This window comes from Harpegnathos saltator, unplaced genomic scaffold (genome assembly GCF_003227715.2).
Source record: "Harpegnathos saltator strain DR-91 unplaced genomic scaffold, Hsal_v8.6 scaffold677, whole genome shotgun sequence".
Lineage (NCBI taxonomy): Eukaryota > Metazoa > Arthropoda > Insecta > Hymenoptera > Formicidae > Harpegnathos > Harpegnathos saltator.
The window spans coordinates 448,909-467,924 of NW_020230512.1; the positions used below are offsets into that span (position 1 = coordinate 448,909).

The 19,016-nt window shown below is 36.9% G+C and overlaps 3 protein-coding genes across 3 annotated transcripts in view; 2 read left to right on the plus strand and 1 right to left on the minus strand.

Annotated features, from left to right (window-relative positions):
* LOC105186685 (somatostatin receptor type 2) overlaps positions 1-19,016 on the minus strand; it is a 161,428-nt gene that overhangs the window by 36,513 nt on the left and 105,899 nt on the right. The window lies entirely within an intron of this gene.
* On the plus strand, positions 8,052-10,695 carry LOC105186686 (zinc finger protein 624). The gene is made up of 3 exons (XM_011147067.3): positions 8,052-8,687; positions 8,775-10,246; positions 10,411-10,695. The coding sequence occupies exons 1-2, from the start codon at positions 8,607-8,609 to the stop codon at positions 9,471-9,473; spliced, it is 780 nt and encodes a 259-aa protein (XP_011145369.2). The 5' UTR covers positions 8,052-8,606; the 3' UTR covers positions 9,474-10,246; positions 10,411-10,695.
* On the plus strand, positions 15,581-18,713 carry LOC105188864 (zinc finger protein 880). Its single transcript, XM_025305176.1, has 3 exons — positions 15,581-16,215; positions 16,301-17,776; positions 17,941-18,713. The coding sequence occupies exons 1-2, from the start codon at positions 16,132-16,134 to the stop codon at positions 17,000-17,002; spliced, it is 786 nt and encodes a 261-aa protein (XP_025160961.1). The 5' UTR covers positions 15,581-16,131; the 3' UTR covers positions 17,003-17,776; positions 17,941-18,713.

Below are 19,016 nucleotides of genomic sequence, written 5' to 3' on the forward strand. Positions count from 1 at the left end.
CGGATGTGCTCGTCGGCGATGTGGCCGCTCGCTACTTCGTTTATGCTGAGAAAAGCGATTCGTCGATTTCTGTGAATCGATAAATCATTCATCGCGTCGCGAGCGAGCCGGAATATTGGATCGCGTTAAATTCCTCGCGGGTATAATTAATGGTATAATGTCAGTCTTCTATCGCAAAATTACACGTAGGACATACATTTATTAGATATTGTAATTAATGTTCTCGCACGCACGTGATATGCATCCGACCGCGCATTTGCTCTCGCGCGTCTCTTAGCAAGTAAAGTGTACACATATTGAAAATTCCTAATATTATAAAATGCAAATAAATATCATTTAAACATGTTATATAAATTATATTTATTTTGCATATGTCAAATATGATGCATTATGTAAAGATAACACCGACTAACTGCAGAGATCACGTTGCGCCGCGTTAAGTTCATCGCAAATTCGCCGATCGCACTCGACGCACGTCGACGATGTGATCAATGTTATCGCAATAACGTGCATTATTCTTTCTCTGCAGAGAACGTTCTCTCAGTTATTTATTCTTGACCCGGATTTAATGCTCAATTTATACATACTGCGGAATTTTGTGGTCTCTCGTATGTTAGTCGATTTGTATGTACCACGAATTTACGAGTATCGAAACTTCAACATACATACTGGGTGTCTGGGATCTTTTGAAAGCGAAAAATTGTGAAGATTAATCAGATCGAATTGAGGAGAAAGGTCAAGTACCATTTTGTAAAAATTGCAATAGTTATTAAGTTATTAATGATTGAAAATAACTACATCTAGACCATTTTTAATTGATGACTTGAAAATTTGCGTATTTATTTGCAAAATGATAAGGGACTTTTTTGTCCAGAATGACCTAATCTATAATTATATGACGGCTATTGTGTCTAGCGATAGATATGAGTATACAAGGTGTCCAATTTTAATCTACCACCCCCCGTAATTTTGCAAGAAGCGGTCGTAAAGAAAAATGTTTCAGACAAAAGTTGTATTGTTTCAAGAAGGACAGAAAATAACTATATCAGTTTGTTTATAGATAGCGCCATTGTCGAGATATTCACCGATCATTACTTTTCTTAAGCGGAAATCCCAATTTTTTATTACATCATCTTTTTTTACCATTTGATGTGAACAACTTTTGTCTAAAATATTTTTTTATTCTCCTAGTATTCTTTTGAGATATTTAAAGAAAGTTATGTAACTTTTTCAAGATTTAGTTTACGATCTCGGTATTTGTAACTATCTGTAACTATTTGAAATTTCCAAAAGTCATCACGTGAACAAAAGTTAGGGCACAATTGTAGCAGCATATTCTTGAGACCAAATAAAGTAAAAAGGTGAAGTATATAAAACAGGTCACTTGAATAACTTTGAAAATATACAAGATAGAAGAAAATGTTAAATACGGAAATTATAGAATTTTAAATGACGCATTATATAGCAAATGTAGTATGATCTTGAACAGTTATCAAAAGTTACGGGAAAGTCATTTTGAAATTTTTAATGCAAACCTCCATTTTTTATTATATCATCTTTTTCCACCAATTAATTTTAATAAATTTTGTCTGAAACATTTTTCTTTACGACCGTTCCCTGCAAAGTTACGAGGGGTAATAGATAAAAATTGGACATCCTGTATTGAGCTTCGAACCTTGAATCTTGATCTGTCGCTAGGCACAATAGCCGTCATGTAATTGTAGATTAGGTCATTTTGAACAAGAAAGGTTTTTACCATTTTATAAATAAATACGCAAATTTTCAAGTTATCAACTGAAAAAGCTTTTAGATGTGGTCATTTTCAATCATTAATAATCATTAATAACTTAACAACTATTGCGATTTTTGTAAAATGATACTTGACTTTTCTTCTCAATTTGATCTGATTAATCTTCATTTTTTCATTTCCAAAAGATCCCAGACACCCTATTATATTTATATATTCGGTTTATATCGGTATATTTCGGTTTATTGTAAAAAGAATTTTTACTGGAACATCCAGCGAATACGGTGCGCGCATTTCATCGTATATGTCTTAAATCTCAAAATCCGATTTCGTTTTAACCATCACCAAAAACTCGTGCATTTTGTACTTCTCCAATCCGAAGGTACAGTCAGTGAGTCAGCGAATGTTTCATAAACTGCTCGAATGTGTGTCTCAAAAAAAGAGCAAAAAGGAACACTTGTACCATCCGAAAAGCCGTTTTCCGATATATCGATACGATTGACGACGTATCGATAATCGATACGAATTTGACTCGCGTTTCGACAGATCGGCTTTCTCGACTACAACAACGACACGCTGACATATTTATCTTTGAAACTGCATCGCGATGCGTATATTTGCGGTGGAAAACACACTGAAGGTGGTCGATCGAAGTCGTACATTTATTTTTGACATTTCTGTCATTTTGATGTCTCAATTTAAATATATCATATATGTAAATCTCGAGATACATCATACGCAAACGACAGTTTTTCCTGTTTCCACCGGCATTGCCATCAATTGTTGAGAACCTCCGTAAAATATGGCGGTGCTCTCCGCGTCTCTCTACGGCGAAACAGCGGGCGCACCATCGTGAAATCTAAAACGGCGATAGAGGGAAATAAGATGCGCTTCGCTGAATCGTCGCCCCATACCGCGTGCTATACTCCTTAAGGCTGCTCTCGCCGATAACTGTATCCCTTCCGCCGATCTCAATTGCCACAGTACTGTTAGCGGCCTCCACATGCAAATGTAGTCTCGCAACGGTGCCTAGTGCATAAACGAACGTTCCTATTTTAGAAAATTGCACATTCATCCCGTCGGAGAATTCTTTCTCCCGCGGCACACCGCACGAATAATTATCAAAGTCGACTCTAACCAACGGCCGGAGATTGAATCGTGGTGATACGGTGCAACGAAAATAACACGGTTAAATCGCAGATTCGTATCTCTCTGTGCATCGCCCGTTGCATTCTCGTGCCTTATTCGACGGAAGAACGGGAATAAGCTCGTCCTAAGTGTTTAACGCCATCGGCTTTCGCGCCGAGCTCGATACGCGGTAACTCGCTTGTGAACTCGCTCCCGTATATAAGCTCGCTTGGAATTAACGTTCAATAATAAACCGGTTAATAAGCTTACATAGCAAAAATTACAATTAATTAGCGATCGATGCTACACTTTCTAGGCGCGAGATGCTCGCACGGCCGAGCGAATGCTCGCGGAACTCTCACATGAATAATGAGGTCTTCGTTACCGCCATATTAGCTTGGCGAGAAGTCTGCTTTGGGCTGCTTGATATTGCCGGTTAATTATCAACAGCCATTGTCGAGTATCCGGCTATTGTGTAGCAACAATCCTGCTGCGTGCGAGCATCGTTCAAGCTATTGTGCGACGAATCTGACCGCTAATAAATTCCCCGTGCAAATTCGCGTGCTATCCTTTATCCCACGTTAGCTGGCTAGCCGACTGGCTGGCTGGCTGCCTGGCTGACTCGTCGGTCAGATTACGTCGGCCCGATAAATAAACGATTTGTGTACCGGCCACCCCACGGGACGCGCGTCTAATATGCGCGCGACAGAACGCGAGAGCGGACTTCGTTATTTGCGTTACAAGTGACGTCCCCTCAACAAGCTTCGCGGATCTCGTCCCCGAAGAGATCGATCGACAAAGATTTCGTTTACCTTCTCTGCGTCTTTCCTTATTCCAACCTCTCAATCGCCTTACATTCGGTATCCCGGTATCTCGTTAAAACAAATTTGTCAATCAAAGTATTCGCCGTGGTCTTCTATAGCTTTAAGCCATCTTTCAGGCAACTGATGAATTCCATGTCGGAAAAATGTTGTGTCTTTGGACACGATAAAGTCGTCAAGCCATTTTCGGATCTCATCCGCTGATTCGGAGTGCATATCGGACAAGGCGTGTTACATCGACCGGAACAAATGGTAATCGGTAGGAGCGATGCCTAGTGAATACGCCGGGTGCTGCAAGACGTCCCAGATTCATTATGATTCATTATGATGTCTTTTGTCGTAGAAGCAATATGTAGCCTAACGTTATCGTGCAACAATTTCACAGGACGTTCTCTTTAGCTACTATACAGGCATATCCACTTCTGATCGCCACTTCTGATAACAATTTTCTACAAGAAAGACTTTCTACGTTGTTTATTGAGAAGAGAAAGACACACACTATCATTTGTTGATTTTTGTTGGCTTCAATGAGTTCATGCGGAACTCATTTTCCTTCTTTCTGAATTTTTCCCATCTCGCGTAGGCGTTTGGAAATGGTTTGTTATGTTACTCCTAACTGTTCTGCAAGCTCTTTTTGCGTTTGTGTTGAATTCTCAGCGAGCAATTGCTCCAAATCATTATTGCCGCACTTCCGAGGGGCTGCAGGACGTTCTTTGATTCACTCAGACTGAAATCGCCGCTTTTAAACCGTCTAAACTACAATGCACATACATCGTACAATACTTCGCCGAGAAAGGAATAAATCGGTTCGCATGCTCTTGTATTATATTCCTTGTTGGAATTTGTAAAGAATGCAGTGTCAGATATGCACATTATCTACTGCCATTTTTGATCGTACTGAACTGAATAATTTTTGAGGTTATGTTGGGCCTTCCGCCATATTAAATGTAATTTTTAATAGCTATGTGTCAACACTACATAATCATAAAAGAACGAGAAATTTGGATTATTTGAAACTTAATTTCTTAGCCGCTTAAAAAAGTTTGAATTCATTTGGTATTCATTTATATACCTAGCATTATTGCCTTTTCTGACGCGATGAATTCAAACGGTATAGCAGTTTCCTCTCGCTTCAGAATGCGGTAATAAAGCACACATTGATAGAACGCCCGTCTATTCTTACCATTTGCCCCCTATTTGATAATGTTAGTTACATGAGCTCGCGTGTAAGCTCTCATAATGACAATGTTGCGTTCGCGATCAAACTCGACTGAACAACAATACGAACATATACGCGACACGTCGTGTATACTAAAATTAACGTAAATGTCACTGTCGTGTCCGCAAACGAGTATGGCGTCCCTGTGCCGTTCAAATATACCGTCTGTGTTTAAACACTCGATGTTGTCCGTAAACGCAGGTACACGTATCTATTGTGTCCTGCACCTTGCTTGTCACAGCGAGTTTCGCGATACGTGCGGTGAAGCAGCTGCTTTCACAAATGTTTGCACGATAATTACCAACTAGCGATCAGTCCGTAATCACATGCCTCTGAGGAAACAAACAATCGTGCGAACGCACGAAAGAATCCTCAAGAGAGGAGTAGCCGATCATTTAATTAGAATTAAACATGCAGCTGCACATACAGAGACGACAAACAGAGTTGCCATTGAACTACGGCGAATCTGTGCCGGATATATGTTCCAAGTAAGATTTTACTAAATATGTACTGGTACTAATGGCCTCGACCTTGGCGATTTCAATGACCTTGACACATATTGTCGAGGACGTGGCTCTAACTAACTCGTAGAGAGTTTCAGCCGTCGCTCATCCAGAAGTTATTAACAAAAAAAGTTTTATAAATAGAGCCTACTTTTTCGACACAGCGTACATTTTGAAAAAATTTTAAATAATACATGCGCTTCCTGCCCGAAGACAACCTAACCTAATTTAACTCTAACCCTAACTTAACTCTAACCATAAGCTAAGTTTTTTTTTCAGGGACAGGGTACATATGTGTAGTTTAACATTTTTCAATGTACACTGTGACAATATCAGAAAAATAGGTTTTATTTTTATGAAACTTTTTTTAATATATCATAATTATTATTATTATAATATTAAGTAAATAATTTTTAAATTAACAATGAGTTGAGAAATTAACAATGACTTTTCAATAAATAATGAGTGACGTGACGACTAAAACTTTCTGCAAGTTAGTTAGAACCATGTTCTTGACTACATATGTCAAAAACATTGAAATCGGCGAGAGCGCCGCTAATATTAACCTTTAACCCCCCCGCGCATTATTCCAAGTATACTCATCCAAACGGAATTGTTCCCGTGTGCGTGATGACGAATATACTCGTCCAAACATTTTCTTTTGAAATTCCTGAACGAAATCACTTAGAGAGGCCTGCGACCTCGCAAATTAAAGCTTGAGACTAGCATTTTAAGATAGAGTGAGTTGCGGTATCGAATTTTGCACATATTATTATAAAAAATTGCAATGAAAATTGTAAAAGAAGAGAAAATTCATGTAATAATTTTCCAATTTTTCGTCCTTTCAAAAGTGGCCTAAAAGTACTCAATCGGTCTGGAAACTTTTACTCGGAGGTTTTTGGGATCGCTGATTACAAATTTGAAGTCAGAATCTCAAAATTCAAAATGGCGGACTCAATATAGCGGTCAAGTACATGATTTCTTGGTGAAACTTTGACAATTTTGCTCTAATTCGCTTAGGAACTGTTACTCGGGGATTTTTGAGGTCGCAGATGACGAATCTGAAGTCAGAATTTCAAAATTCAAAATGGCGGATCCAATATGGCGGTCAAGTACACAATTTCCCAGTCCGATTTCGACTATTTCATTCTAATTTGCCTGGAAACTGTTACTGGGGGGTTTCAGATGTTGCTGATTACAAATCTGAGGTTAGTATTTTAAAATTCAAATGACGGATTCAAAATGACGGATTCAATTGCGTTTAACACTCATACTAGGACTAGGATTTGCTATACTTCTCGTTTGATAAAGTATACCCAGAATGCTTCATGTAGAAGCTCGAAGTCCGATTTTACATCCCTTTCGTTTTTTGTTTTTTTTTATTTTCAATTGCTGAGTTCAGATTTGTAATCAAATTCGTAATAATTCCTCAAACTCTCGAGTAATAGTTTTCAAGTTTACCAGACGGGAATCTCCTAATTTTCACAGGGAAACGTATATGACCGCCATACTGGATCTCATTTTGAATTTTGAAATTCTAACTTCAGATTCGTAATCTATGACCCCAAAAACTTTAGAAATAATCGCGTTTACTTTGCAACACCTTCCAAAAAACTTGCATTTTGGTAACGTTCAAGTCGAGGAAAACTCTTGCGCATGGGGGTTAAAAGCTATCATCAAATATCAGCCCAAGCTAACCTTTCTCGTTATTGCTTATAGCAAAGTATACACGAGAATTGATCTGTTTTATCATAATATTTTCATTACTGACAATGTAAATATTATAAATACCTACAAAGTTTGTATTGCCAGTGTAACGTATTGGGGGTACAAATTATTATTATAATAGTTCGAATATTATATGAATATTATATATTATTATAATATTCAAATTATTATTATAAAAGATGTATTTATTTCAAAATAAAATGAATGAACAGATCAATTAAAGTATTTCCCACATTGGCTACTACTTTCTCCTATTTCTCAGGCAATTTTCGAAGTCCCATATAGTTTTGCTAAATTCACAATAATTGAAATTTATTTATTACACATTTACTTTATAATATTTTCATATATAATCAATTACAGTACACTATCTAGATCGGATCATACTTTAAATAGCATTTGTTACGTGTACATAAAATACAATGCATTATCGTAACAAAAACCTGCGTTTTTAAATACGACAATACGTCATATTTTATTCATGAGTAACTGTACGACAAAACATGTACCAAGTCTTCTCATCAACTTTCGCAACGAAAACCAGTTTTTAATTAATGATTATAATTTTTGATAGCAACAAATTTCCCACCGAAATATCATGTATGTTAATAGGAGTAAGTTTTAATTGCGGATCAAGAATGCCAAGATATATTTATATCATTATATCTACTAAGAACAATATATATAAGACATCAAAATTATATAAAAGTATGACAATAAATATACAATGTAACAATAAATAACATGATAAATGTTTAACACACAACATACAAGTACAATATATAAATATATAACAGTATGCAATATATAAAACATAGTATATATCAAAATACATAACAATAAGTATAGATTAACAATACAAAAGAGTCTTATAATCCTTTAAAATATTCCGTGTATCTCAGCAATGTAAACAGCTCGTTTCGAAGATAGTTCTTCGATGGCTCTGCGCCCAAAACATGCTCGCTCAACAATTACGTCAGACTTTGATTCTTATCATAACCGATCAACGTGTGTAAGTGCGTGATTGGGACTCTCGACGGTTATGTCACGTGTTTCCCTCATGAAGAAAGTGTTCAAATTCTATTTGCAGCCGTTTTGACGTGACCTTTTCTGTTTGCTTGATATATCTCGCTTTCGGATATTGTCGATATCAAGTAAGTACTAATAATTTCAAACAGTCGCTCGTCGAACATACAGAATATATATTGAAACTTGTCTCTTTCAGATATCAGGAATTAGTCGAAGAAAAGAAATAAAGTTGTGCGGTTACGCAGACAAATTATTGTGCCAAACAAATTGAAAAGAACAGAATCTCAATTAAGAGTGACACGATAGAGAGAAACTGGAACAGCCATTACAAGGCGAACCATGCAACAAACGTTAAAAAAGGAAGCAGAATTGAAAAGTATGTAAGTGTATTTTATCAATGTAATATCTGCAAACAAAATTTCTGTCTGAAGATGGATATGACAAAGCGACATCTCGAGGTCAAACGTGACACAAATAAATCCAGCAGTTACAACTATGAAAGCAACGATACGGTAATCTTGCAAAATTACATTATATGAAAGCGCAAGAACGTTTACACGTGTCCTTAGTAAGGCTATAACTTTGTTTATAATTTGCAGGATGATATGCCACTGAAGAGCCGCATACAATGTCTCCAACCTAACAAACAAGAAGGAACCACTATTATGCAGCCAGGACCGTCTTCGAAGAGTAATTCGTGCGGCAAACATTCCACCAAGGAGAGCAGCACTAAAGAGTACTTCAAAATTCCGAAACAATGCAAAATTTGCAAACAAGACTTTCGCGAAAAAAATGAGTTGCATGATCACTACGAGAAGGACCACAAATATCGCTTCTACAAATGTAAAGATTGCTACTACAGAACCATATATAAGAGAAACTTAATAAGACACGAGGAAACACACATAGAAAATCATTTGAGCAACCGCAAATACAAGTGTACTGAGCCCCGCTGTAACAAAATATATAAACATAAGTATAATTTGAAAACTCACATAATGATTAATCACTATAAAAATAAGATGAAAAGCAATAATGGGGCGCCGGGACCGTTCTCAGAGAGTAATCTATACGACAAACTTTTCAACAGAACGAAAATTGAACAGTACAAACTTTCTAGACAATGCAAAATCTGTGGTCAAATTTTCGATAATAAGCATATGTTAATAGATCACTCAATGACGGTTCACCACCATTGCGTGTACATATGTGAAGACAAAACATGCAATTACGAAACCAACTTCCTGCAAACCATGCAAAGGCATTTTACAATGAAGCACATGAATAATAAAAACTGAGTATGTAGTGAGACTGGCTATAACTGGATGAGAAAAGATTAGGAGTAACTAAGACAATACGACGCGTTCACTCTGACAAATAAAACAAAAGCAGTATTGAGGACCCGTCCTCAGAAAGTGACCTGTACGGCAAACATTTCGGAAGAAGCCCCAGCATTGCGAAGCCCATAAGTATACCTCAGAAATGCAAAACCTGCAAGGGAATGTCTCTTTCTAAGCAAAAGTGGAAAAAATACCTCATAGATCTTTACAAACAATCCATCAGCAACTGCAGCCATGGTTAACTACGTATTTAACAAAGACAATAACTTGCGAAAATACAATATACGAAATCATACGAACAATTATGACTAAACGTATACTGAGCCTATCTATAACAGAAAGTATAAATAGTAGGCGGATCTGAAGAAACACATACAATCGTCCTGTCAACCAGAAGAAAAGCAAAAGTGCGAACCCGGGGGAGTCTTCCGAGAGCGAGCAATGTGGCAAACATTCCAAAAGAGGGAGCAGCATTGAAAAGCGCGTAAATGTGCCTCAGCAGTGCAAAATTTGCAACCCAGGTTTCGATAGGAAGAGAGAGTTGACACATCACCTCTGAGGAGATCAAAGGATATCGCATGTGCATCTGAAACGATTGCAATTACATATCTAACATTAAACAACACATGATACGTCACGTTGTATGAAAGCACATTGGCAATTACGACCATGTGTGTAATAAGAATGGCTGCTAGGAGAAATTCAAACTCGAGCAGGAACTGAATGGACAGGTAAAATATGATCTTCCCAATGACTCCTACCGGTTCTGAAAATATAAGTAAGCTGTTGTTTTTTAAAGCGCGGGGAGCACAAGGATGTGCGCTGAAATCCAAAGGTGGCCTGTTCAATCTGTAGCAAAGACGTACGCAAGTAAAGTTTATTTCTTCCTTTACAGATACATGCTGAGATGACAATTGCTTATTTGGTCTGGAATAAGATATACAGCAGCAAGAACAGTATACTGGACTCATACGTTGCACTACACGGCACAATACCCACTACGCCTACATCTGCATCGTCTACAGAACGAGATACATCCAGCGGCAGTCTTTACGCAGTTACATGGAGAAAATACATTCTGATTCATTTCTAATCGAATAAAATGAGTCGGTATCAAGAGCATTTTTGCAAAATTTCTAGAAAACCAGTGACAAACAGGCTGTCGAATAGAGTAGAGAAAGTACAAGAAGGACGCGAGGAAGCAGCTTGTGTTTAATTTGTTTATATACAATTTACTTATACCCACACGCGCACATATATGGTATACAAATACACATACACACTCAACATATGTGCTGGACCCATATATTCTCTGAAACGCTCAAACGCACACAGACACGCAATATCCGCGCATGGTAGATATCCCACATCGTATCCTTTTGTAAAATTATATTTTTAGCACTTTTTAAATTGTGTTTTTATTCCTGGACATCTTTCGCATTAATTACATAAATACGATGAAAACAGATACCCAAAAACATTAGAAATAATCGCGTTTACTTTGCAACACCTTCCAAAAACACTCTTGCATTTTGGTAACGTTCAAGTCGAGGAAAACTCTTGCGCATGGGGGTTAAGAGCTACCATCAAATATCGGCCCAAGCTAACCTTTCTCGTTATTGTTTATAGCAAAATATACGCAAGAATTGATCTGTTTTATCATAATATTTTCATTATTGACAATGTAAATATTATAAATACCTACAAAGTTTGTATTGCCAGTGTAACGTATTGGGGGTACAAATTATTATTATAAAAGTTCGAATATTATATGAATATTATATATTATTATAATATTCAACTTATTATTATAAAAGATGTATTTATTTCAAAATAAAATGAATGAACAGATCAATTAAATTATTTTCCACGTTGGCTACTACTTTCTCCTATTTCTCAGGCAATTTTCGAATTCGAAAGAATTTTCGAATTCGAATTCGAACTCGAAAGAATGACTCGTCTTTTGAGGCGATCCATGTTTGGAGCCAATTTTCGATTTCTGCGAAAGAAGTGAACCGGTGACCTGCCAAATCGTACTGCGTCCTTCGGAACAACCAGTAATCAGAAGGAGCAATGTCCGGAGAATACGGCGGGTACGGTAAAACATCCCATTTGAGCGTTTCCAAATATTTATTTACGACTTTTGCGACAGGGGGCCGAGCGTTGTCATGAAGAACGCCTTTCAACGTCTCTCGGTTTCAGTTCATAAGGCACCCAATTTCCTTGTTTTTGAATAATTCCCATATCTATCAATCGTACGGAAACGGCTTGTTGTGTCACTCCCAATGATTCTGCAAGCTCTTCTTGCGTTTGATTCTGATCTTCTTCGAGTAATGCTTCTAATTCTTTGTCCTCGAATTTTTTTGGCTGTTCAGAGCGAGGCTTGTCTTCGACGCTGAAATCTCCATCCTTGAAACGTCGAAACCATTCCCTACATGATTTATCAGTTGGAGCAGCGTCACCATAAACTTCAACAAGCATTCGATGGGCTTCAGCTGCACTTTTCTTCCAATTAAAGCGGAAAATTAAATCCTGCCGCAAATGCTGCTTGGTTAACACAAAATTCGACATTTTCAACACTGTACAAAGCGAGGTTTTTGTATGAAACTCAAAGCGATATAAACTGAATATTATTGGCAGATGTCTAACCTCTCTGAAACCGCCGAAATCGGCAGCCACTATGAACCATTCATAACAGCCGGAGCCATCTTTTGAAAACGGACCGAACTAATTTGTACATCCAATATGTTTTAAATAATAAAATAAAAAATTTTTTGGAATGCTATTCACTATTCCATTAAATTCGTGTGTCGTTCTGTAGATCTAATATTGATGATCTTCGTTTTTGCCACGCTTTTACTTTTGCACACGCATATTTTGCAAGTAATTCGGGCATTGTCTAATCGCGTTAGTCCGCGTTCGAAATATTTTTACACATCAGACGTGTGCGCGAATATTGCTACGCGAGACAAAAGGAATCATCAGTTATCGGCGTGTCCATCAGGCCCATCTCTCTCGTTATTCGACTATTGTGCATTAAACCTTCGTCCCGAGCAACTCCAAATATTGATATAGCGTACACAGCTTAATCAGCTCGTGGACTGACGAGAATAACGAGGCGGATGGCACTATATCCATCGTCGCGCCGAGCAATACTCGTTTTGGACAAACGCGCGACAGAATCTTCCATTTGGCGTGATAGAAAGTTATCCGGGAGCTTAGTACGCGCAGCATTCACCGGTTAAAATGTATTGTTCGTTTTTATCAACCAACCGCATACGTTACTACTACTCACTGCGCGTTTGATCCAACAAACTGAAACGCCCAAATATTGAATATCGAAACACATGGACACGTGTTTTGTATCGAAGCGTGTCCAAATTCCATTACATCGACTGATAATAGAAAATCCATTTGACTGTTGCATTAACGTAGAGATCATCGCCGCGATAATGAGCACGCTTGACTTAAAAACGTTTCAAATAATCTTCGGGCGATTAATGTCCTATTTGTATTCAGAAAAATATTCTGTAGCAACAACTTGAAATTTTCTATTACTGAAACTTTCTGAGTTTCAATCGCAGTAACGGATAATTCCGTTTCGCAAACCGATGAACCATTCGCATCAACAACTGCTCTCGACCGAGGGAACTAAAATTTTCCGTCTCGACAGTAATTATTGACTGTGGAATTGACGAACCACGGGGTCTTTATCTCTTCTATAACGGACACACACACACATGCGTGCACACTTGGCCCGAACGCCAAAAACAACGATATTTTTGAAAGGCTGTAACTTTGCGAAAAAAAATTGTAGCGGCTCCATTTTTTTTTAAATTGATGGGGAAGATTTGAACTTTATGATGATGCAAACGGCAACGCCGAAAAAAATTGTCCACGTCCGTGCATTCCGTCAACTTTGCAATTTTCAATATACCAAACATGCCCTCAGATGTTAGGGGTTACAGAGGTAGGGGTGCATCGCATGCAAAAAATAGGGACACATTCTTAAAGTAGAGACTTCGAGCTTCATTTTGAAAAAAAAACACTAGTCTACAATAATTTTTCGCCAAGTAGTCGCTAGTCAAAGATGGCCAATTTTCGGCAATATATTATCTATGCCATAATTCTTTTGAGCAGTGTATATAATGAAATTGATACTTTTCTTATGTACAATTAGCACCAAAATATTGAATTATAGTAACGTTGTATGAATATCTCACTTTAAAATAAAGTCACTATAAAAGAGTCACTATAAAATAAAACCTTACGTTATATAATATAATATAATATAATAAAAAACATACAATACATACGTGTATATCATTTTATATTATATACTATACCACGTTTACTAAACGTTTACTAATGATATTAAAATAAAGATATCATTGAGTAAAAGTAAATGTAATTTTGCAAGATTACCGTATCGCTGCTTTCGCAATTATAACTGTTGAATTTACAGTCTGTAAAGTAAGAGCGTGTAACATGGCGTGTAAACAGCAGTTGGCTTCAAATATCGTCCTAGTTTTTTGTGAGCCGATAGATGAAATCTTTGTCGTGAATGTTTTGTCACAAAAGAACAATGAAGAAACCACTGTTAGGCGAAAAACATGTGACGAAAATACTCGCTTGGGCAAAGGAGAATTTGGAGATTAGAGCAACGTAATCTTTACGGACGAAGCTTCTGTTTGGGGATATACTGCCATCCGACGTTCCTGGTCAACCTTGACCAATAGATTAATACAACGGACTGTTAAACACCCTGTAAAAGTTCATATTTGGGGCTGCTTTTCGAAACAGGATTTTGGAGCATTATATCTGTTTTCATACAATTTAAATGCTCCGAAAATGCTTAAAGTTTATGAGAAGTGTTTGTTGCTGATTGCTGAACAACGCTTCATAAAAAAAAACGTGGAGTGGATCTTACAGGAAGATAACGACCCAAAACACCGGAGCAAGCTTTGCATCGAGTGGAAAGAGCAGTCTGGCATCGTCACGCTTGATTGGCCATCGCAGTCGCCAGATGCAAATCCCATTGAAAATGTGTGGGCATATCTCAAGCACAAGCTTCGAGGAAGAAGAGTGTGCACTTTGAAGCAGCTGACACGACAAATTCGTCTCATTTGGAGACGAACGAATACGCAGTCAACTTAGTGGAAAGTATGCCTCGGAGATGCCAGGCAATTATCAATGCCGGTGGTGACTGGACTCATTATTAATGGTATAGCATTTTTCTTCTCATGGAGTACAACAAATCCATGTACTTAAACATCATTAAAAATAAATTTTTCTACACATTAACCCGTACACGCTCTTACTTTACAGACTGTACTAACGAGATATACAGGATGTTTGGTAACTCATACAGCCATAGCGAATGAAAGTATGGTGCTGACTAAAACAAACGTTAAAGTCCCATACAGTTTTGCTAAATTCACAATATTTTAAATAATAATAATTAAAATTTATTTATTACACATTTACTTTATAATATTTTTATATATAGTCAATTACTGTACACTATCTAGATCGGATCATACTTTAAATAGCATTTCTTACGTGTACATAAAATACAATGCATTATCGTAACAAAAACCTGCGTTTTTAAATACGACAATACGTCATATTTTATTCATTAGTAACTGTACGACCAAACATGTACCAAGCCTTCTGATCAACTTTCGCAACGAAAACCAGTTTTTAATTAATGATTATAATTTTTCATAGCAACAAATGTTCCCACCGAAATATCATGTATGTTAATAGGAGTTCTAATTGCGGATCAATCAAGAATGCGAAGATATATTTATATCATTATATCTACTAAGAACAATATATATAAGACATCAAAATTATATAAAAGTATGACAATGAATACACAATGTAACAATAAATAACATGATAAATGTTTAACACACAACATACAAGTACAATATATAAATATATAACAGTACGCAATATATAAAAGAAATAGTAGATATCAAAATACATAACAATAAGTATAGATTAACAATATATAAGAGACTTATATTCCTTTAAAATATTCTGTGTATCCCAGCAATGTAAACAGCTCGTTTCGAAGATAGTTCTTCGATGGTTCTGCGCCCAAAACGTGCCCGCTCAATAATTACGTCAGATTCTTATCATAACCGATCAACGCGTGTAAGTGCGTGATTGGGACTCTCGACGGTTATGCCACGTGTTTCCCTCATGAAGAAAGTGTTCAAATTCTATTTGCAGCCGTCTTGACGTGACCTTTTCTGTTTGCTTGATATATCTCGCTTTCGGATATTGTCGATATCAAGTAAGTATCAATAATTTCAAACAGTCCCTCGTCACACGTACAGAGTATACATCGAAACTTGTCAGTTATCAGTTCTTTCAGGTATCAGTAATTAGTCGAACCACGAAAAAAAATAAAGCAGTGCGTTTACGTGGACAAATTATTGCGGCAAACAAATTGAAAGAGATCAGAATCTCAATTAAGACTGAATCGATAGAGAGAAAACGCAACATTCAGAAGGCGACAAACGTTAAAAAAGGGCGGAGCGTTGAAAAGTGTATAAGTGTATTTTATCAATGTAATATCTGCAAACAGAACTTCTGTCTGAAGATGGATATGACAAAGCGACATCTCGACGAGGTCGAACGTGGTACAAATAAATCCAGCAGTTACAACTATGAAAGTAGCGATACGGTAATCTTGCAAAATTACATTATATGAAAGCACCAGGACGTTTACACTTGTCCTTAGTAAAGCTACAACTTTGTTTATTTTGCAGGATGATATGTCGCTAAAGAGCCGCATACAACATCTTCAACCTAACAAACAAGAAAGAACCAACATTATGCAGCCTGGACCTGGACCGTCCTTGAAGAGTAATTTGTGCGGCAAAAATTCTACCAAGGAGAACAGCACTAAAGAGTACTTCAAAATTTCGAAACAATGCCACATTTGCAAACAAATCTTTAGCGAAAAACATGAGTTGAATGATCACTACGAGAAGGACCACAAATATCGCTTCTACAAATGTAAATATTGCAACTACAAATCCAAATATAAGGCAAACTTAAAAAGACACGAGAAAGCACACATAAAAAAAAAACCGAGCAACCGCAGCTACAAGTGTACTGAGCCCCGCTGTAACAAGATATATAAGTTTAAATATAATTTGATAACTCACATGACACAAAACCATAAAAATAAGATGGAAAGCAATACTATGGAGCCGGGACCGTCCTTAGAGAGTAATCTATACGGCAAACTTTTCAGCAGAACGAAAAATGAAAAGCTCAAAGTTTCTAGACAATGCAGAATCTGTGGTCTAATTTTCCGTAATAAATCAATGTTAAAGGATCACTCAATGGCGGTTCACCACCATTGCGTGTACATATGTGAAGACAAAACATGCAATTACGAAACCAACCTCCTTCATAGCATGCAAAGGCATTTTGTATTAAATCACATGAATAATAAAAACTAAGTATGTAGTGAGACTAGCTGTAACTGGTTGAGAAAAGATTAGGAGTAACTAAGACAATACGTACGACGCGTTCACCCTGACTAATAAAAGAAAAGCAATATTGAGGCTGTCCTCAGAGAGTGATCTGTATGGCAAACATTACGGAAGAACCCCCAGCATTGAGAAGCCCATAAGTATACCTCAGAAATGCAATACCTGCAACGGAATGTCTCTTTCTAAGCAAAAGTGGAAAAAATACCTCATAGATCTTTATAAACAATCCATCTGCAACTGCAGCCATGGTTAACTACGTATTTAACAAAGACAAAACCTGCGAAGACACAATGTACGAAATCATACGGACAATTATGACTAAACGTGTACTGAGCCTATCTATAACAGAAAGTATAAATAGTAGGCGGATCTGAAGACACACATACAATCGTCCTGTCAATCAGAAGAAAAGCAAAAGTGCGAGCCCGGGGGAGTATTCCGAGAGCGACCCATGCGGCAAACATTCCAAAAGAGGGAGCAGCATTGAAAAGCGCGTAAATGTGCCTCAGCAGTGCAAAATTTGCAACCCAGATTTCGATAGGAAGAGAGAGTTGACACATCACCTCTGAACAGATCAAAGGATATCGCATATGCATCTGCAACGATTGCAATTACATATCTAACATTAAACAACACATGATACGTCACGTTGTATGAAAGCACATTGGCAATTACGACCATGTGTGTAATAAGAATGGCTGCTAGGAGAAATTCAAACTGGAACAAGAACTGAATAAACAGGTAAAATATGATCTTCCCAATGACCCTTACCGGTTCTGAAAATATGCTCAAGCAAACTGTCGTTTTTTAAAGCGCAGGGAGCACAGGGATGTGAGGAGAAATCCAAAGGTGGCCTGTTCAATGTGTAGCAAAGACATAAGTAAACTTTATTTCATCCTTTACAGATTTATGCTGACATGACAATTTCTTATTTGATCTGAAATAAGATATATAGCAGCAAGAGTGGTATATTGGACTTATACGTTGTACCATGGCACAAAACCTACGCCTACATCTGCATCGACTACAGCACGAGTTACGAACGTACATCCAGCGGCAGTCTTTACGCAGTTACATGGAGAAAATACATTCCAATTCACTTCTAGTCGAATAAAATGAGTCGGTATCAAGAGCATTTTTGCAAAATTTCTAGAAAAGCAGTGACAAACAGGCTGTTCGAATCAAGTAGAGAAAGTACAAGGAGGACGCGAGGAAGCAGCTTGTGCTTAATTTGTTTATATACAGTTTATTTATACCCACACGAGCCCATATACACAAATACGCATACACGCTCAACATATGTGCTGAACCATATATTCTCTTAAACGCTCAAACGCACACAGACACACAATATCCGCGCATATTAAATATCCCACATTGTGTCTTTTTGTAAAATTATATATTTAACCCTTTTTAAATTGTGTTTCTATCGCTGGACATGCACTCGCACTAATTCTATATCTTCTACATTTTATTACATATGCGCGCGCGCACGTGTATGAGCGTGTACATACGCATACACGCATATACATGCTCGCACCCAATTTGTTCTGTGGAATAATGAGACCGATATATAGAGAAGAATTGAAGGATGATTATATGGCGAATGTTGTAACTGTATACTTTGCTTATATGACGAGCTGAATATAATATTAAAATTTAATTTTATGTAATGTGATAGGCAAATTTTTATATTGTACAAGTGATGATTTTAATATAAGATGATATGTTTGTAAACTTGGATATTTACATGTTCTATTAATACGAATTAGAACAGTAGTATTACATCAATAATATGACATTGCAGTTAACTATGTAAGAATATAAATGAATGCAAATGTAATATAATATATTTTGCAAATTATAGTTACATCGTTTTGCAAGAAATTGTGGCATTGATATAACTTTTCTAGTTTGTGCTTTGACTATGATATAATAAAAAGAAATATATATATATATATGTATATTTTTTAGTATGTAT

Excerpts from the sequence above, each read along its gene's own strand:
- LOC105186686 (XM_011147067.3), top strand. The coding sequence starts at position 8,607 with ATGGATATGACAAAGCGACATCTCGAGGTCAAACGTGACACAAATAAA. Across the intron at positions 8,688-8,774 it reads ACTATGAAAGCAACGATACG|GATGATATGCCACTGAAGAG; the intron begins GTAATCTTGCAA and ends TATAATTTGCAG.
- LOC105188864 (XM_025305176.1), top strand. The coding sequence starts at position 16,132 with ATGGATATGACAAAGCGACATCTCGACGAGGTCGAACGTGGTACAAAT. Across the intron at positions 16,216-16,300 it reads ACTATGAAAGTAGCGATACG|GATGATATGTCGCTAAAGAG; the intron begins GTAATCTTGCAA and ends TTTATTTTGCAG.